This window comes from Branchiostoma lanceolatum, chromosome 2 (assembly GCF_035083965.1).
Source record: "Branchiostoma lanceolatum isolate klBraLanc5 chromosome 2, klBraLanc5.hap2, whole genome shotgun sequence".
Lineage (NCBI taxonomy): Eukaryota > Metazoa > Chordata > Leptocardii > Amphioxiformes > Branchiostomatidae > Branchiostoma > Branchiostoma lanceolatum.
Window position 1 is genome coordinate 19768408 of NC_089723.1, and position 17170 is coordinate 19785577.

At 42.7% G+C, this 17170-nt stretch overlaps 2 protein-coding genes across 7 annotated transcripts in view; one reads left to right on the forward strand and one right to left on the reverse strand.

Moving 5' to 3' along the window:
- Nucleotides 1-9851, forward strand: part of LOC136427793 (glutamate receptor ionotropic, kainate 3-like) — a 70999-nt gene extending 61148 nt beyond the window's left edge. For 3 of the 4 annotated variants that reach the window (XM_066416961.1, XM_066416964.1, XM_066416962.1), the window contains 4 exons: nt 690-945; nt 5829-6066; nt 7780-7848; nt 8976-9851. In XM_066416961.1, the coding sequence (XP_066273058.1) occupies nt 690-945; nt 5829-6066; nt 7780-7848; nt 8976-9164 (752 nt within the window). In that variant the 3' untranslated portion in view covers nt 9165-9851. The remainder of the gene's footprint in view (nt 1-689; nt 946-5828; nt 6067-7779; nt 7849-8975) is intronic. The other variant, XM_066416963.1, reaches the window with a different exon arrangement.
- Nucleotides 9852-12435: 2584 nt separating this feature from the next.
- LOC136427795 (ceramide synthase-like) lies at nt 12436-16904 on the reverse strand. Of its 3 annotated transcripts, none has more exons than XM_066416965.1 (8): nt 16783-16903; nt 16236-16321; nt 15849-15938; nt 15594-15652; nt 15230-15330; nt 14816-14889; nt 14235-14342; nt 12436-13494 (listed from the first exon to the last, which is right to left on the reverse strand). In XM_066416965.1, exons 1-8 carry the CDS (start codon nt 16858-16860, stop codon nt 13296-13298), a joined length of 795 nt encoding a protein of 264 aa, XP_066273062.1. In that variant the 5' UTR covers nt 16861-16903; the 3' UTR covers nt 12436-13295. The 3 variants fall into 3 exon arrangements, with proteins under 3 accessions (XP_066273062.1, XP_066273063.1, XP_066273064.1); XM_066416967.1 differs by lacking the exon at nt 12436-13494 and adding an exon at nt 13814-13938 and having other exon boundaries at nt 16783-16904; XM_066416966.1 differs by lacking the exon at nt 16236-16321 and having other exon boundaries at nt 16783-16898.
- Nucleotides 16905-17170: the final 266 nt, after the last annotated feature.

The window sequence follows — 17170 nt, forward strand, 5'->3', positions numbered from 1 at the left end:
CGCCCGATGCGTGTTGTCTACACGGCACATCTGGGATGTGTGGGCAGCCTCGTTACCACAGGCAGATGGTGGGCGTTGAGGGCGTGAATGTCAAATCTAGACGATCATTGACTACACATATTGTACATCTAGACGCGTCATTCCCCACATTACCGCAAATCGGCGACAAAATGGCGACATTAAACATTTTCTCCACACCAGCCGGCATGGCTAAGGCATGGGGAGGGAGGCGTTTTATTATATACATGATATCGAAGACCTAGAGATGGGGCATTATTCTCCTAGTTATATTTTCTGACCTTTGAAAACATACTTTTGCTCACAAATTAATCCATATTACCAGTTCATTACTGATTAGATCGTCCTATCCTGCAAATCATTTTACAACCACTAAATTTTACATTAGTTTTCCCCTCTTGTTTGCCGATTGCGTTTTCCAGGTCAACCCGGTCGTTTCAGGTGTCAATTCACGATAAGCTGTCAGCGCCCCGCCATAAATAAGGGAATCCCCGCATCTGTTGGTAAATGGTTGATCTCTGAGGAGCAATTATAGGTGAATGACCTTTGCAGATGAAAGATGTGATTATCTGCTATGGTAATTCTAGGGGGATGCCTTATGGCCAAACAAGTCCACACTGTTGTGATGCCATTCTGCCATCCATCAATCTTTATTCCCCATGTCTCTACAGGCACCGGTAGTGTGTTCGAGCGCATGTGGCACAGTATGAGCGCCGACCCAAACAACTTTGCGTCTAGCCTAAATGAGGGGATCGAGAAGGTTCGCGATGGGAACTACGTGTTCATGGACGACGAGCCGATCCTAGAGTACCTGGTGGCGAACGACGAGAACTGTGAGCTGATGTTGGTGGGAAAGCCCTTCCTGTACCGTGGGTACGGCATAGCCACACAGCGCGACGGACACTTGTTAGACAAGCTCTCTGTTCAGTAAGTAAATCCTGAACGTTTCAGTATGTGACCTCATCAAAGCAGTCTCTCGACAGTAAACCTTACCATTTCCCCACTAACTGTTTCTTATCAGGAGAGTTGCAGACAACATGTGCTCCGACCCATAGAAACTTGGTCATGACTACACACAGTCATACTATTTGGTATTCTGCACGCTTTTTTGTGGTCTAAAAGTCATAAAAGCAGATGTGCAAAATTCAAAAAGTAGACTTAATTTCTTTTGGTAAGGCCGACATAGTAGTGTATATGGATGACAGTGTACATGTTAGTACAGATCTCGTACATGTATCTAACCTCTGTCACAGTCTGCTTTGTTGATTTAATCTAGATTAAATTTAATCTGACAGTGTGGAGAATACGTGGATGATGTATGAACGTCCTAGGACTTTTTACATCAGCTTATCTTGTGTAAATCGCAGTGATCCTGGATATCCATCACGCATAGCATGTGTCCCAAGCTGGTTTGGTGTAGTTAATGAAGACACATTTGTCTCCCTCTGTGTGTTTTACACAGAGAAGCACACAGTTGTTTTGCTAGCCATTATCTACTGGATATGTGCAACACAACATGTGCAGCACCCTCATTTCGTCTTTGCCAAGGTATTTACCAGGCGGGAATTCGTTCCCACAGCTTTAACTGAACGCCCGAGGAATCATTTAAACCGTTTCAAAGGGTAACAGGGACGGCAGAAAGTCTTCGGTGAATGGAAATCAAATATCACACGTTGTGGTTTCCTGAAGTTTGGGGCAAGCATGGGATATTAAGATTTCTGGAAACTAGTCACAACTTTACCACAGTACATTCTGGTTTTAATGCTATGTATAAACCCCTTGATGCAATGTCTTTGGTTGATAATGACGCAGCCTAAATGTTGGTTCGTTGTACGATTTAGCAGCTGCAGTAATTTTCAGCACTTCCCAGACACCATGTCCGGTCTCATTGCTTTCTAGTCACCTTGCGCTTTTAATTATAAGCTGCAATGAAACAGCAGCCATGAAATGACGTCACGACAACAGTATTTCAAGCCTGCACCTGGTGAGGACGATGACCTCATTCTGCCTCAGGATTTCATTAGTCAGCAGACATCCCGAAGAGACCAGAATAATCATTTAATCTTCGAACTACGCACCATAGATTTGCCCAGCCAGCACGCATTTTTCCCTGGATCTTTCTTTAGGGAAGTATGACTGAACGTTCGCTTTGTCTTAGTGTTTGCTACATTTTGAAATTTGAAAATTCTGTACATTACATACGCTACACGTGTAGTTGCTAGAAAGCCCAGTATGCCACTGGCAATCAGACAGATTGAAGAAATACTTTCCCCAAAGGTGCATTTCAGCCCATCGTTTGCGAAGTACAAATACATGAATTTGTAATCCAATAAGCGAGTTATCATAGGTCATAGTCCTACATGCACGCAAAAGTTATTTTCCAAAGAAACACCCAGCACTATATAGCAGAACCGTTTCATCAAGAATCAGTGCATTTGTCTTTGTCTGATTTGAAGTTATCTTAAGTTAATTGTTGATGTTCTGATGCCTTGTGACTTTGATGAAAGTTAACAAAACTCTAGCGCAGCGCCACAAAGTCCTTGCCGGCATGCCCTTGCCCGTGTCATTTGGGAGAGAAGAAACGTTGGTTAAGCACCAATGTACTTTAGAACCTGGCATGATGAATCGTCCTCCTACCTTGTCAAGATCAGCCTACCCTCTGGAGTATGTACAGAGGATAACAGCAGTAAACCGGCTATCAGTCAGTGTACCAACGCGATACACACCATTAGACTGTTGATTGTAGAAACGTGAACGACCTTACTGACAAAGTCATGGTGTCATGATGATTTGTCTTGCCACTGTCTTAACGTATTCAAACTCCCCCTGTAGAAAGATATGCTTTTATCCTCGAACAAAGCAATCAGTTTGTGGTTGTACCGTGGGTGCTGTGGCGCCAGGCGGGAGTGCATATCTACACATTCATTTGTCCTGTCAAGTTCTTGCCTGTGAACGAGCACATTTCACTAGATTAAAAAATGACCGAAATGTTTCAGTCATTTCCTACCGCTGCTTATCAATGCCTCGCGGGATACACTCCACCGGTTGATTTATACAAAGGTTACCACAAATGTGTATGACGGCCAGAAATGGTGGGCTATTGGGTGCAATCAGCCCCGCACATGTCGAGCTTGTCTATCTATCATAGAGTTCAGTGGCCGGAGGCATGAAGTTCACGGAAACACAGAGAAAATGCACCCAAAAAAATGCCGCCCAACACAAGTCAAGACAAAACACCTATGGACATGTAGCAGAAAAGACACAGGTACAGCATTACATGGGGTCCATTGTTTATATACATTTTAAATGGTTAATATGTAAGCTATAGGTTATCTGGTCGTGTTATATCATTAAATGTTGTTATCTTCTCTTACCATAGTTTTCAAACTGTAAAGGCAAGTGAAATTCAACCCGCCTTATGCAAATGACGCTGCAATCACCATCTTTCTGCCTTCTTGGAGCTGTCCAGGACATCCCGGAATATCCTCCTCCTTTCATGGAGGAGCCTTTTTTTGTGGGTCGATGTATCAAATTTTGCACGATACCAACACGGCTATAGCCAGTGGGAAGAACCGTAAAAGAAAGCAACACTCAGAAGACCACGTCATAGATTGATTTGTGGAGCTATTTTCCTTTACCAGGCAAGTGATATTGAAGGTCACGTGAGAAATGGCTACTATATGTAAAACACACATTAAGAGATCTTCTCGTTGAATTCAAAACAATTTCAAGGTGTTTGAAGATATGTTAAAATCAACCAGAAAAAGAATCACACATTATTTTACTGTCGGTTTATGGCTTACCACATCTTTGAGTTCCACGTCGTATAGAACAACATATGTTTTAGTATTTGCAACCATCTCGTAGCTCCTCTTCTTGGTAATCATGTCGCGTACTAAAGTAGTTTACCTTTACACTGCACCTGCCCACATTATTCTTGGCCCCTATCTTCAGAATTCGTACTGTACACTTAATGCCTGGTCGCCCTTTACCAACAGGATCCTTATTCCGCACTTAAAGCCTGGCCTCTGTCTATTAGATCCTTATACTCTACACTTAATGCCTCCACCTGTGGGTTCCGTTCCAGTAGCCATATATTTCCGGCTATATCTAGACGTGTTGGATTTCTGTGGTGTAAACATGGGTGCGCCACGCTCTCGTCTGTCATTTGTCTTCATTAGACGTGCGCGTTCACCGGAAAGATCTGCCTGCAGCAAGGAACCGTCTCTCTATCTCTATCCTCGGAAATGGCTTAGGAAGTAACGGCTGTTCAAGTGCCAGTGTGTGTAGTATCGTATGTTCCGAGTTGTGACGTGCGTTCAACAAGTGGAGTTTGTCGATCGTCACTAGGAAGGGGGGGGGTGCTGGGCAAGTGACGAGGGATGCATGGATGATAGCGAATCAGGAGAGGTCTTTCATGAAGTGTACATACGTAGTCTGAAATGTCTTGAAACATCACTTGAAACATCAGCTTTGTCACAACGATAACGGTGGTACCTTAAGAAGAACGTCTTCACAACTGACATTTGTGTCCTATATATCGTCCTGCTTCTCTCTGAATAAAGGAATCAGATAGATTCCGCGTTTAAATCACAAGCCGCCATCAACCACAACCCTATGGAAGTCAGTGAAATGCTGACACACCGAATCCGCCAAGGCTTATTTTGGATCGTGACGATTGAGTATTTGTTGGTTGGTACACATTTTGTCATAATCCAAAGCTCGACCGTAGTCTCCACATTCCTTTATAGCATTTATTGTAGATGGTTGTGCCAGTGAGTTATGTGTGAGTGTGGGAGAAGGTTGAGTGAGTGGGTGGGTGAGTGGGCTAATGAGTGGACTACTTGGCGCGAGGATGAATAATGGTTGGGTAAGGGATTGAGTGGGCAATGACTAAAGCTTACATCTCTGATTTACGTGATAGGCACAATGGCTGACATGAGGAATCACTTATGAAGTCCAAGTTCTTTCCATTCCAATAACGCACAGTAGCTGCAGAGAAGTGATGCATCAACTTTCGGCAATATAGAAGCATAATAGATACCGCGGAGGTGTGACTGTCACCGTGTACGTTTCCGGTGGGAAGCCAGGCGTGTAACTAGAAAGCGGTCGATAAAAGGGCCGGCATTACTTTAGATCGACCCAAGTCGTGAGCGAAGAGAGTATTCAATTACAATACGTGACTGAATCTTATCTGATGCGATCGTGTCCAAACTTGATTTCTCCGTGAAACGAACATGCTGTGTAACCAGTCGTGACCGGAATTGCTCCATGAAATGACAAGATCGGATGGTACCGCTTTCTATACGGTTATCCTGTAATCCACGGCCTTTGTGTGGATATTTGATTGCACGTTAATGACAAGGGTGGACATGACATGTACGAGGAAGTACAAATAAGTTACACATCAAGTACTCGTCTATTTGATGAAATCCCAATACATGGATGGGCATTGTCATTTTTTAAGATATGCGTTGTTTTCTCTCTCTTTTTAAAAGGATCGGGACGTTTGGTGGAGAATTGATCATGAGTATAGATGTTGTGGGTCAAGGCTTTCTCTCACGAATGTAACTGATGTTTCAACTTCTTAGGCAAATAGTAGTGGACAACCTCAAGCCAACTGTTCACACTCCCAGGACATTGTCTATCCCCAGCGCCACGGCGTCATTTCCTGCCGGAGAATGGTTTCTGTAATACACGGCCTTTGTGTGGATATTTGATTGCACGCTTGTGACGCCTTGTGTGTGGCTTTCTCGGTGGTTTAGGGCTGAATAAGCACAAGAACAACGTGATGTTTCAACTTCTTCCAGGATTCTAAAAATGCAGGAGTCCGGGAGGATCGGGATGCTGAGAGACAGGTGGTGGCCTAAGGAGGGCTGCGTCAGCGACCATTCTCCGGCAGCTAAGGACGCCGTGGCGCTGGGGATAGATAACGTCCTGGGAGTGTTCTACGTTCTTCTGGGCGGGGCGGGACTATCCTTCATCACTGCGGCGGCAGAGATCATCTACCACCGCTGCTGCAGACCCAAACTTCCTAAGGAAAAACAGGTGAGGCAAAAGAGCGGGATACGTACAAGTATCAGGCGCTAGATGAAAACCTTGTCTTCTGACGTTCATCTCAAGGTTCAACCACAGAGATTCAACATTGGTTCAACATTCTGTCCTTACTGGTGAGGTGACACATAAAGATCGCTGCAAAGACAGTTGATTCTTGTTTCTGTTAATCTCCAAGTAGATCTATCGGAGGCAAGGCAGCATCAAAAGCCACCGGAGGCTTTTAATTTAATATGGTATACAGGTTGGCCCTTTTGATACTGCCTTACCACCGATAAATCTGCTTGGAGATTAGTTTCTGTTGCCCTTTGACACGCGTCGTACTTTGGAAGAGACTTTGTAACGTTTGACTTTGATTAAAAGGACAAGGATCACTATTTGTGGAGGGAACACGACAGTTATAGACCGTTACTAACCATGGTTTTACAAAAAGGTTGTTTGTGAGTATGTGAGCGGATGCATATTTCTTTTCGTTTATTATTTCCTAATTATTATCTCCATGAAAAAATGGGATATAGTTTTGGGTGTGTCTGTGTGGCTGTTTGTCTGTCTGTCTGTTTGTTTGTGTTTCCGGACAACTCCAGTCAGCATAACTCAAGAATCTCTTGATGGATTACGATGATATTTGGTATGTGGGCAGGTGTTGTAAAGCCGAAATTCAAGGTCGATTTTGGGCCCCCTGGTATGGTACCTTGGTACTTCAGCAGAAATTCCATTTTGTGTCTCTTGACCTGGACATGCTATGGTCTTGATTTTTTTTGTAGCAGATAGCTTGTGGTGTAATAAAGACTTGGTGTTGGTTTAGGCCCCCTAGCAGCTTGCTCTGGAACTGCAGGGGCGTTATCTTGAAAATCTTCTAAGGAGAATAACTCAGCAAAGGAAAGATGGATTTCCATGATATTTAGTATACAGGTAGCTTAGACAGAGATGTACATAATGAAGTGCACATTATGTTAATTAGGACTTAATTTGCATAACTAATGAGGAAAATCCATATTCGCAGTGTTTCCATTATCAGACTCAAATACATGTAATGTATGTAGTTTATGGAAAGTGTATTATCAACTGATACCAATTATGCAAATACATTCCTTATTTGCATAATCAATGCACAACACCATATCTCATCTAATTGGAAAGTTATAGGACTGTCAATATGATACTTAGTAGGCAGGTAGCTTAGATTGAGATATACATAATGAGGTGCAAATTATGCTAATTGTGACTTAATTTGCATAGCTAATGATGAAAATCTACATTTGCAGTGTTTTCCATTATCAGACTCAAATACATGTAACATATGTAGTTTATGGAAAGTGGAGCATCAACAGATACCAATTATGCAAAAAGATTCCAAATTTGCATAATTAATGCAAAACACCATAATTCATCTAATTGGAAAATTATAGGACTGTCAATATTGCAACATGTGTAAGTTAGATAAAGGTGTTTATGAACAAGCATATATTATGCAAATGTGCAAGTCATTTGCATGAATATAATTGTTCATGGAGATATGAGGTCGTGGAACTCTTGTTTAGTTTTGTAATTCATCGCACGAGCACAACACACTATTGGCCTAAACACATCACTTTTGACCGTTTCAACTGATTGGATATCATCAAATCAACGTAAATTAGTAAGGTATTTTTTACTACAACTGAGACCCGTATCTGTCATGTTACTTGTCTCCTTGTATTTCCCCAGCTCAGACAAAATCGCTTCGTCTTGCGGGAACTATTTCAGTGTTGGCGGGGCCGTTTTTGTGAGACACAGGTGGGCATGCGATGCAAGATGGATATGGTTGTCGTTGTCGTGATAGCCGCATGATGGCACTCTTACCTACCGTCTCGTTAAAGAGCGCCATCGTGCGATATCTCCGACAAAAACATTGTACCCGAAACAGCTTATGACCATTGGATGTGTCTGCAGACGAAAGATGAACGAAATGGACAGAAACTGGGTGTGTTTTGCGTGAGATAAACATGACGTGTAAAGTCCCACTCCATCTGCACATAAAAGGCCAACCAAAACTCTGCCAGAGATAGGTGAACTACCTGAGGCATGCCTATAGTTACGAAGACACCTATTTTTCTATTTCCTCAACGTCAAAAAGACGTAGACTCTTGATAAAAGTGTCTGCCTAGCGCCTACTGTCGCTGGTGGTCTTTGGATGTAGGAGTCCGTCGATTCATGATGCTTTTGATTTCTGGCGATGAAACCTCATCAAAGATGGTCCATCTATCTCTGGCTCCGCCCACTTTCAGTTTCCCGCATGGCTAGCGCTCCTGTCCTCTGTGTGCGTCTGTTTCGTCGTAACTGTTCTGACTGACTACACGACTCCTAGCTGTCTTTGCTTTCTCACCGCTATGTCTGTCTCTAACTCTCCCCTCTGTCTTCCCCCGCGCTCTCTCTGTCTTTCACAAGAACCACAAAAATGGCGGCTTCCACTTAGTCAAGAGCACCTTTCTTTAAGTTCCGAGTACATACATGTATTATTCAGAATTAATGGTTTTAACTGATGTTTTGGCAAGTAGGAGCTTTCAAGTTGCCATTTTTTGTAGAGATGTGAGAGCTCCCTTCCATTTCGGGCTTTTTATGTTACGTTTTTGTTTCAGACAAAGACAACGTCCCTCCCCGTGCGTTTCCAGCGACTTGCGTATCCCTTCCTCCCTTATGTTTTTCTAGTGATCGGTGTATCCCCCTCCCCTGCTCTATCCACAGGAGCTCCCTCTCCGTGTGTTAACAGTGACCAGTGCTTTAACCCCACCGCTCTATCCCCAGGAGCCCCCACCCCGTGTGTTAACAGTGACCAGTGCTTCAACCCTACCGCTCTATCCCCAGCAGCCACCCCCCGTGTGTTAACAGTGACCAGTGCGTTAACCCCACCGTTCTATCCCCAGGAGGAGGAACCCGCCAACAGGATGCCTGCGACCGTGTCGGAGGATACCGAAGAGATCCGAGTCACACACGAGATGTTGAAATTCCTCAGATGTATAGAAAACGGGTCGTTAAAAATCGTGGCGCGGAACAATCAGGACGGCTTTGCGCTGCAGCAGCCGAACTGTGTCCTGTCGGACACCAAACTCTGAGGGCCACTATCATCACAACAAAGTGCCAATCAACTCTCCGCGGGACGACACCCAACGTTACTCACCGTTGCGTTGAACTCTGCACCAGTAACAACACTTCTTCAGGGCATATGATAGGATGTTAGACGGACCAATGATTTCTCTGTAGATATTATCACGTATGTTCATCATTGTACGATTATACGTACCGTTGCTCCGACGATTCGCGCATGCGGAACGCAGCTCTTTTAGAAGCTTGTAAACCCTAGGAAGGAGGCTACGCTCAAAGCGCCCCCTGTCAAATTAATGCGGTATTATGCTAACCTTGCAGTGCATTATGCCTGTTTTGACTTAGATAATGTGTAATGTAGCTGGGTTGTAGACAGCCCACAGAAACTAGGAGATGCCTCGTAGCAGCATGAGAGATCTACCGACGTATGGGTCTTCTTCCTGCGAACGGTTGTTATAAATCAGGCTGTGTTTTTTTCATTTATCAGGGAGGGGCTACACAAGGTTGTAGGTAGTGGTCAACATGTTTTGTACTTATTCAGAGTCCCCCGTACTACCTTTCAGCTGTGGGCATGAACGTTTTAGTTCACGATACTCTAAGTGTTTTTGTAAAAAAAAAAGTTAAAAAAGAAAATGTTCTTAGGTAATAGTTTCTGGCCCTCTCGTTGACTATTTCTGTGATTACACTTGCCAACCGGTTTCGTCATAATTCTGTTGTCCTTTGAGGCGAGGTTCAAATTAGAAGGAAACATTGTTAGGCACTCCCATCATGCATTGAATTCTCTTCACCAAAAAGGGAAATTATGCTGTAGAGTAATGATATAAGTACGTTATGCATGAAATGCGAAAAAGAAAAGTGACTCCTAAGGACTGACTAATTAACCAACCTTGTGTGCTTGATAGAGACTTTACGAGGAGTTAGAAAAGTTGGGAAACTGTGCAATTATGACTACCGTTTTCTTTATTTTACAATGAGGTAGAAGTTAATAAGGAGTTAGAAAAGTTGGGAAACTACATTTTTCCGAAAGTTATGAGCGTTGACATCGTAGTCTTCGCATAGGCTAACCATGTCATCCACTGGACAGATATTCCCTCTACCAAGATTTGAAAACGATAGGTCAAGTCGTGTTAAATGTGACAATTGAACCCCGGCGTGATTCATATCTCTACTGATGTCCAGGGGTTTTAGTCATCTAGACTACAGCGTTTGCAACATTTATATTAGCGCTATTCAAATGACTTTTGAGGCATTGCTTGATGCATAGTGCACGTGGAAGAAGCAGTAGCTCTTCCACCTGACAGGATAAGGAATGAATTGTTTCACATCTTATTTGTGATCCCAACGCGGACACTTGATGACGGTAGGGACCCAGGAGGTAAAAATCCAGAAATTGAGACAATGTATGCGAGATTCGGACAATGAAAAATAATAGACATCAATTTTGTATGTACGACAAATGTCCATGTGGAAAGACCACTGCATCTTCTGCAATTCAACACCCTTGGTCTCTCACATACACACCATATACCTCTGCTAGCAGTTCCCCAGTGATATGATAACAGGTATACGGGTGGTAGTGGCATGTAAAGTCTACATGGACAGATCAAGATTTAAAAAAAAATGAAACTACAACTATTGTCCGTTTTGTGCAACAGTTGCTATAAACGTTTTGCATATTATAACCGACTGATTCTCTGTTGATGTTGATTTCATATCATATCGATATCAATATAGTAGATATGTTAATATCTGGATACCCTTTGCACCGTCTGTAGAGAAAACCATGCTTAATTGCCTGTGCAATAGTTTTGCTCCAAAACTGTCTTACGAGTCGATACGACATCAATGTCTACCTGGTGAGCAAAAATCTGACCAAACATGACGCTAGGCCGGGTACCACCCTCTGTTGTTACAGCTATCTCAATATTTTCCCTTGCTGATGCTTAGGTCCTAATTGCGCCGGTGCCCGTAGGTGGTGTAGTCCCGGCCAGGCCCTAAAGCCACAGATTTTTCCCGGTGGACTACGCGTTTACCAGGGGGTACCTCCCGTTGTCATACGATTAGCCATAGCTCACCCGCGTGTATGTGTTACCGGGTCCCGCTTTGATTTTAAGTCCTTGTTAAGGTGATTTGGGGTCCCGACCTGGTCCGAAAATAGACCTGCAACAGCTTAACGGCGGGGCCCCATTTCTAATTGGAACCTAACCATTACGAAGGAACAATGCGCAAGTGAAAAGATTAAGCCAGCGGTAACAACGGAGAGAGGTACCCAGGTTTACATGACATAAGACCGTGACTTCGAATGTATGATTTATTCTATTTTATGATTGATTTGGAAAAGAATGTGGTTGACACGCATATCATTTTCTTCAAATGGTGGGGGTATGCTGGCACTGAATACGGTATGGGGTGGGTGGGGGTTTGGAGAGTGGGTGGGAAATTTGGTAAGGAGTAAACACTTGTGGTCCATTAAGATTGTTGGGAAAGAAAAGCAACATATTAAGCAACGGCGTTAAGACAGTCAGTGTCGCGAAGCTTCACACAAGCATATTGCTCACTTTGACGATATAGGAGAGAAATACTGTGCTTCAATATCTCCACCCAAGCTATAACCTCTTTGTTTGCATGTAGCAGAAGACAGTGTTAATGGTGTTTAGACTAATGGTTAGATGACTGATATACAGGTGTAAATACGTTACAACAGTAGGTAGTAGGTTTTACACGTTTCTCAACATTGTTAAGAACTTGTGGCTGGAAAGCCGCCGCCGCCGCCGCTGATTTCCGCCACGTAAAACGGTCGATGCCATACCGCAGAATGGTACACTTAAACACCGGGTTGTTTCGTGGCGAAAAGGATTAGGGTTTAGTTTTAGACTTTTTACCCGGGCTCGAACTGGAGCTGGTGCACTCTCTTTGTTCACTAATTTTGAAACAAAAAAAGGATATTTGTCATTTAGATGTACAGTTGCTTTTTATGCGTTTTGCCCCCCCCCCCCCCCCCATCAAGATACGCTCAGATATAGCAATGCCAACGGCCATGTCAAATGGCATCGACCGTTTCAAATGGCATTGCCCGTTTCAAATGGCAGCGACCGTTTCAAATGGCAGCGACCGTTTACGAGACGGAAACGCGCGCCGCCGCTGCCGCTGTAAGCTTCAGCACACCTCTTTGTTGCGAAGCTACAGGCGAGTAGTCCCACACGATATTCTGAGTTCAGGCTCGCTACAATTCTAATAGACCTTATGTGAACCTTGAATAAAAGATAAACGAAAAAAGCTGTCTCGAATGTTTGATAATTTGTATGGTCGATAGGCAACAGTGATTGATACTATAATGCTTCATGTATGGTCACATTTTCAAACCGGGGCCCGGCCGGCAGGTTGCGGGATCAAAGAGTATGATGTAAAAAAAAAAAAAAACAACTTGATACGTAGAAAAAAATTGTCATATGCATGATTTGGGTATATTTCTTGATAAACACTTTTATTTTGCGTTCCCGTAAACAGCCCGGCCGGGCCCCGGTTTGGAAATTTGCCCCTAGCATCAATGAATATATGAATGACAAGGCGCATCAAGGTAACTGTGCACAGTGTAATGAATGTACATCGTAAATACTCGTATAAATGTTAAACGATACATGACCAATTACCTGTGCGAGTAGCTGTGCACGTACGACTTGCGTGTGATGAGGTATATTCAATTGTGGCAACACTTACGAAGGTTGAACAGACCTGTATCATCTGTAATTTGCAAAATGGGCGAGTTTGTTTACTTCAAAAATGTTTAATTTGTGGCTGTAGATTATAGATTACATGTGCACCAAAACGACGGACTGTTCCAAACGCTAATTTTACTCTCTAACCAAACTAACCTAATACCGACATCCGGGTTCCAGCAATTGCATTATGGGAACTCAGCAAACCGACCTGTTTCTAAAATTTTCTACACCAATCAGGTAGAGGGTAGTTGTGGACTGCGTGTTTTGTTTGTCAGTTTCACATGCTAATCACACTGCATTTAGACATAAGGTCTCCCTTCTAATATTACTTCATCGCCCTTAGTGTCTACGTCCTGATTATGCAGTGCCCCAACTATTTCTTTGTGAATATTTGTATCAACCATACTATTAGACTCCCAGCTATCATTCTACTTTGTTCTCTGTCGAGGTTGATTGAGACGTGTTGATGACTCTGTATTCCTGTATAAGGCGCCTGCACGCCATGGGGAACCAGACCAGGTTCAGTAGCTGGAAGGCGGGGAAGCAGCCGAGGAGCGCGAACAGTACGGGCACACCCAGCTGGTAGAACTGTGGGGTCCGCAGCAGTGGTATCAGGTGATACCTGTAACACAAGTACAGACAATAGGTATCCATCTGAGCAATGAGGCTGTTGTAGTATCTTTTAACGTGCTCGATGGCACCTCCTCCGTCACAGGCTTTTACGTCCCTTCCGTACGACAAATGCAGCTCCATCCAGGTGACCTTCCCCGGAATCGAACCGGGCTTTCCCAGTTGCCTTCTAATTGGAACCAGAAACTCAACTGCGAGACTGCTACAAATTGCAATTAAGTTAAAGGGACACCTTATTTTATGCCGACTATTTGGGTAAGTATCACAACGGATTACACGGTAAGCGCAAAAAAGAACGTTTTTTTAACGCAAAGGTGCAAACCTGAGTTGCGCACTTGCAGGACCTCCATAAGTTGACTGGGTACGCATACAGTGTTCCAGTTGTAAAGATCCTCCGTGAATTTTGATTAATGTCCCAGGTCAGAAACTCTCTTTCCTTGAGAAATAGATTTTATAACTTGACGTATTTCACACCTAGGCACAAGTGCATTTTATCATATGCTCTATCTGGAATCAATCGCCAGTGATGAAAGTAACGATTATCAACAACAAAAAAAACAACTTATAGATTTCGGATTGTTTGTTCCACCGAAGAAGAAAGAGAAAGGACGTCGTGGCTGACGCAAGTTTAGGTCCACTTTTCTTGGTTACATCTGATCGCAATGTTCCATGCTGTAAAATATATATATGTTGATGGTACAAAGAAGCGAAAAAGGATTTCCCAACACATACCAGAAGACGCAGAATCCAAGGATGACCCTCACACAGAAGAAAGTCAACAAGAAGAAGACAAAGATGACCAAGTATGATCTTGGATAGCCTAGCTCCTTCGCCATGATGCTATAGGGAAAGGGAAGCGGCAGATCATGATTTCGTTCACAGACTTTCTCGATAAATGATATTGGGGTTCTCTGAACATAACAAGTTTATTGCAAACTCATGCCCCTAGGCTAATTGCAAGTGAACAACAATTAACTATAGTGTACAAGTACAAGTGAAACAGACAATGAAGATTAAACTACGTTTCTATTTTATAGCTATGATAAGCTTCTAAGTCTACTTTACTAATGCGGGATTTGACTTCTCTAAGTCATATTAAAAAGCTGTGGAAAAGGAAAAGCCCCAGGTTTTTAAAGATGAGTGTGTTGGATGGTTTCAGATGATTTTCTATAGCTTTCCTGACCTACAAACGTTTGTAGAGGTTTTGCATATTCTCGTGAATAATCTATTTCTTTCAACATCGATTTAGGGACATTCGCCGATAAAAGGTATTTCAATAATCAAGTCTGCAAAGTAACAACACGCGTCCCTACCCTGAGCAGTAGAACACAGTTGACACTTCCATCATCAAACCGATGTTGACGTAGTATGGCGGAGAACCGGAGAACTGAAATGTTGTCAAGCGAGTTTTATAACACTTTCTGCAAAGTTCTGACGCACTAAACAAAACCATCCATATCAAGAATTATAAGAAAAGGAACCTCAGGCTATCAAGATTTCCTCACACATTCGTTTGCCGTAATATGTAACAAAATTTTCATAAACGTGAAAGACATTCTGTAGTAGCGTTAACATGTGATGTACTGTCCCCAATATGGAGATTCATTACTACAAATGAAGTTCGAATTCACATAAACTCTCTTTGAAAAAAGAGGGATCAATACGATTTTTCAAAGATGAAAAACAAAAAAGAAACGAAGAAAAGCTAAAGGCCTCATCCTACTCACGGTACCGACGGAACACGCTAGCAAGGTGATGATGTGATGCACTATGAGTTGGAAGTAGTTTGTCAGTGTGGATGTTCTGAGCAGCGTGTGAGCCAGGGTATCTAGAGATGGAGAGGTTGTTCACAGAAGAATTGCTATAGGTGATGAACCTTGTACCATGCGCCTGCAGCATGTGTGAAACGGGGCGACGCTTTATTTGATTACACATTTAGTTATTATTCAATACATGAAAATGGGACCTAAACCATCATGACGGAAATGGTCCCTGGATCTGCTGATCTTTAATATTTGATATTTAACGCTATTACAATAGAAATATATACTATAGACCGATAAACAATAAAGAGAACATGAAAAAACTGACCTGCCACTGTGTGACCCAGCATGAAGGCACAGTTGAAGCTGACAGCTGGAATGTCATGTCTTCAGGAAAAATAGCCGATAATTGTTCAAATTATGATAAATTCAATACCACTGTTATGTAAAAAAAGCATCCATGCGGCTTGAATGTTGGTAGAAAATATGGGAAGATATTACGTTAGAGCAGAAAGAAAGAAAATGTTAGAGTTTGAAATCACACAGAGATCGAATTCGAACGCAAGTTGTGTAGTCGACCTACCTAAGATGTTTTGGATCCAGTTGTTCCTCGGACAGATACGTTATCACTGCAGTGGTGCCGACAACGGCTGACGACATTATGCTCATGGTCCTGGTATTTGTAGGAAATAATAGTAGATGTTTTGTAACTTCATATAGCTTTCATGATAATATCTGATCTGGTGGTTTTTAGCGAGCGAGTGTACTGATGACGACTTAGCTACGGTATGTCAACATTTTAGTCTCGTCTGTAGACATCATTGAATAAAAAAAAAAATGCATTCACAATTGCAAGATTCTCATCTTAGGCTTAGACAGATGATCGCTTTAACTATGCAGCCACATTCGGCCTAAAAGTAAAAGTGAGAATGACCGATGGAAGTACGTCGCAGAACAGATGTGTACTCACAGCTTTTTCAGCCACAGTTGCTTGGAGAGGGACAAACTGGAGAACCGTTTACGGAAAAAGAACCACAGAAGCCAGGGGCCGACCAACTTGAACACAAAAAACAACAACACTGAACGTAGGTAACATATTCGACTGCGCTTATACATAAGCATATTGCCGCGATATTGGTCACAGATTATGGCATTTTTAAAAGAGATTTATGTCCAAGTGAAATAAATGACTTCTCACGCCGAGCAGGACAAGGTTATGACTTATGTAATGTTTTGAATATATATCGTCGTAATAAACCTAGGATGTATCTACTAGTAAATGCATCATCACTTTTGAATTTTCTGTACATGTATATTCACAAATGTTATTTTCCTGTGCGTCATGTTGTTTTGTGCAGCTATGTATGTTGATAAAGACCACAGGAAGGAAATCTAGAATGTAAATGGTTAAGCTCATTGTGGATCAGAATAAACTCAAACCTGTTATAGTTATTTATTTAACTGAAAGATAAACAAAGTACGGATACGTAACATGTCTTGCAGCGCTATATAATTACCTGTAACATGAGCGCATTACAAACCACTGCCAGCCCAGCTGTGGCCAGGAGATGGTCTGGTCTGCTGGCGCTAAACATGTCGGGAGTACTCCTTAATATGAAAAGAGAAGATTCCACCTGCTCACCTGTCCTTGCTTCGTTATCAACATTTGCAATCAGCTACTTTAACAGCAAGATTGACACCTGTGATTGACACCTGTGACTGACACCTGTGATTGACACCTGTGATTGACACCTGTGATTGACACCTGTGATTGACAACGTTATTTTGTTTACATTAGCTATGGCCCTATTTACACACGCGTTTTACACACGTGGAGTTCTAGATTGACTCAGCGACTTGGACTTTAATATCTCAATAAATGCGTGTGTAAATCGGGCCTATTTA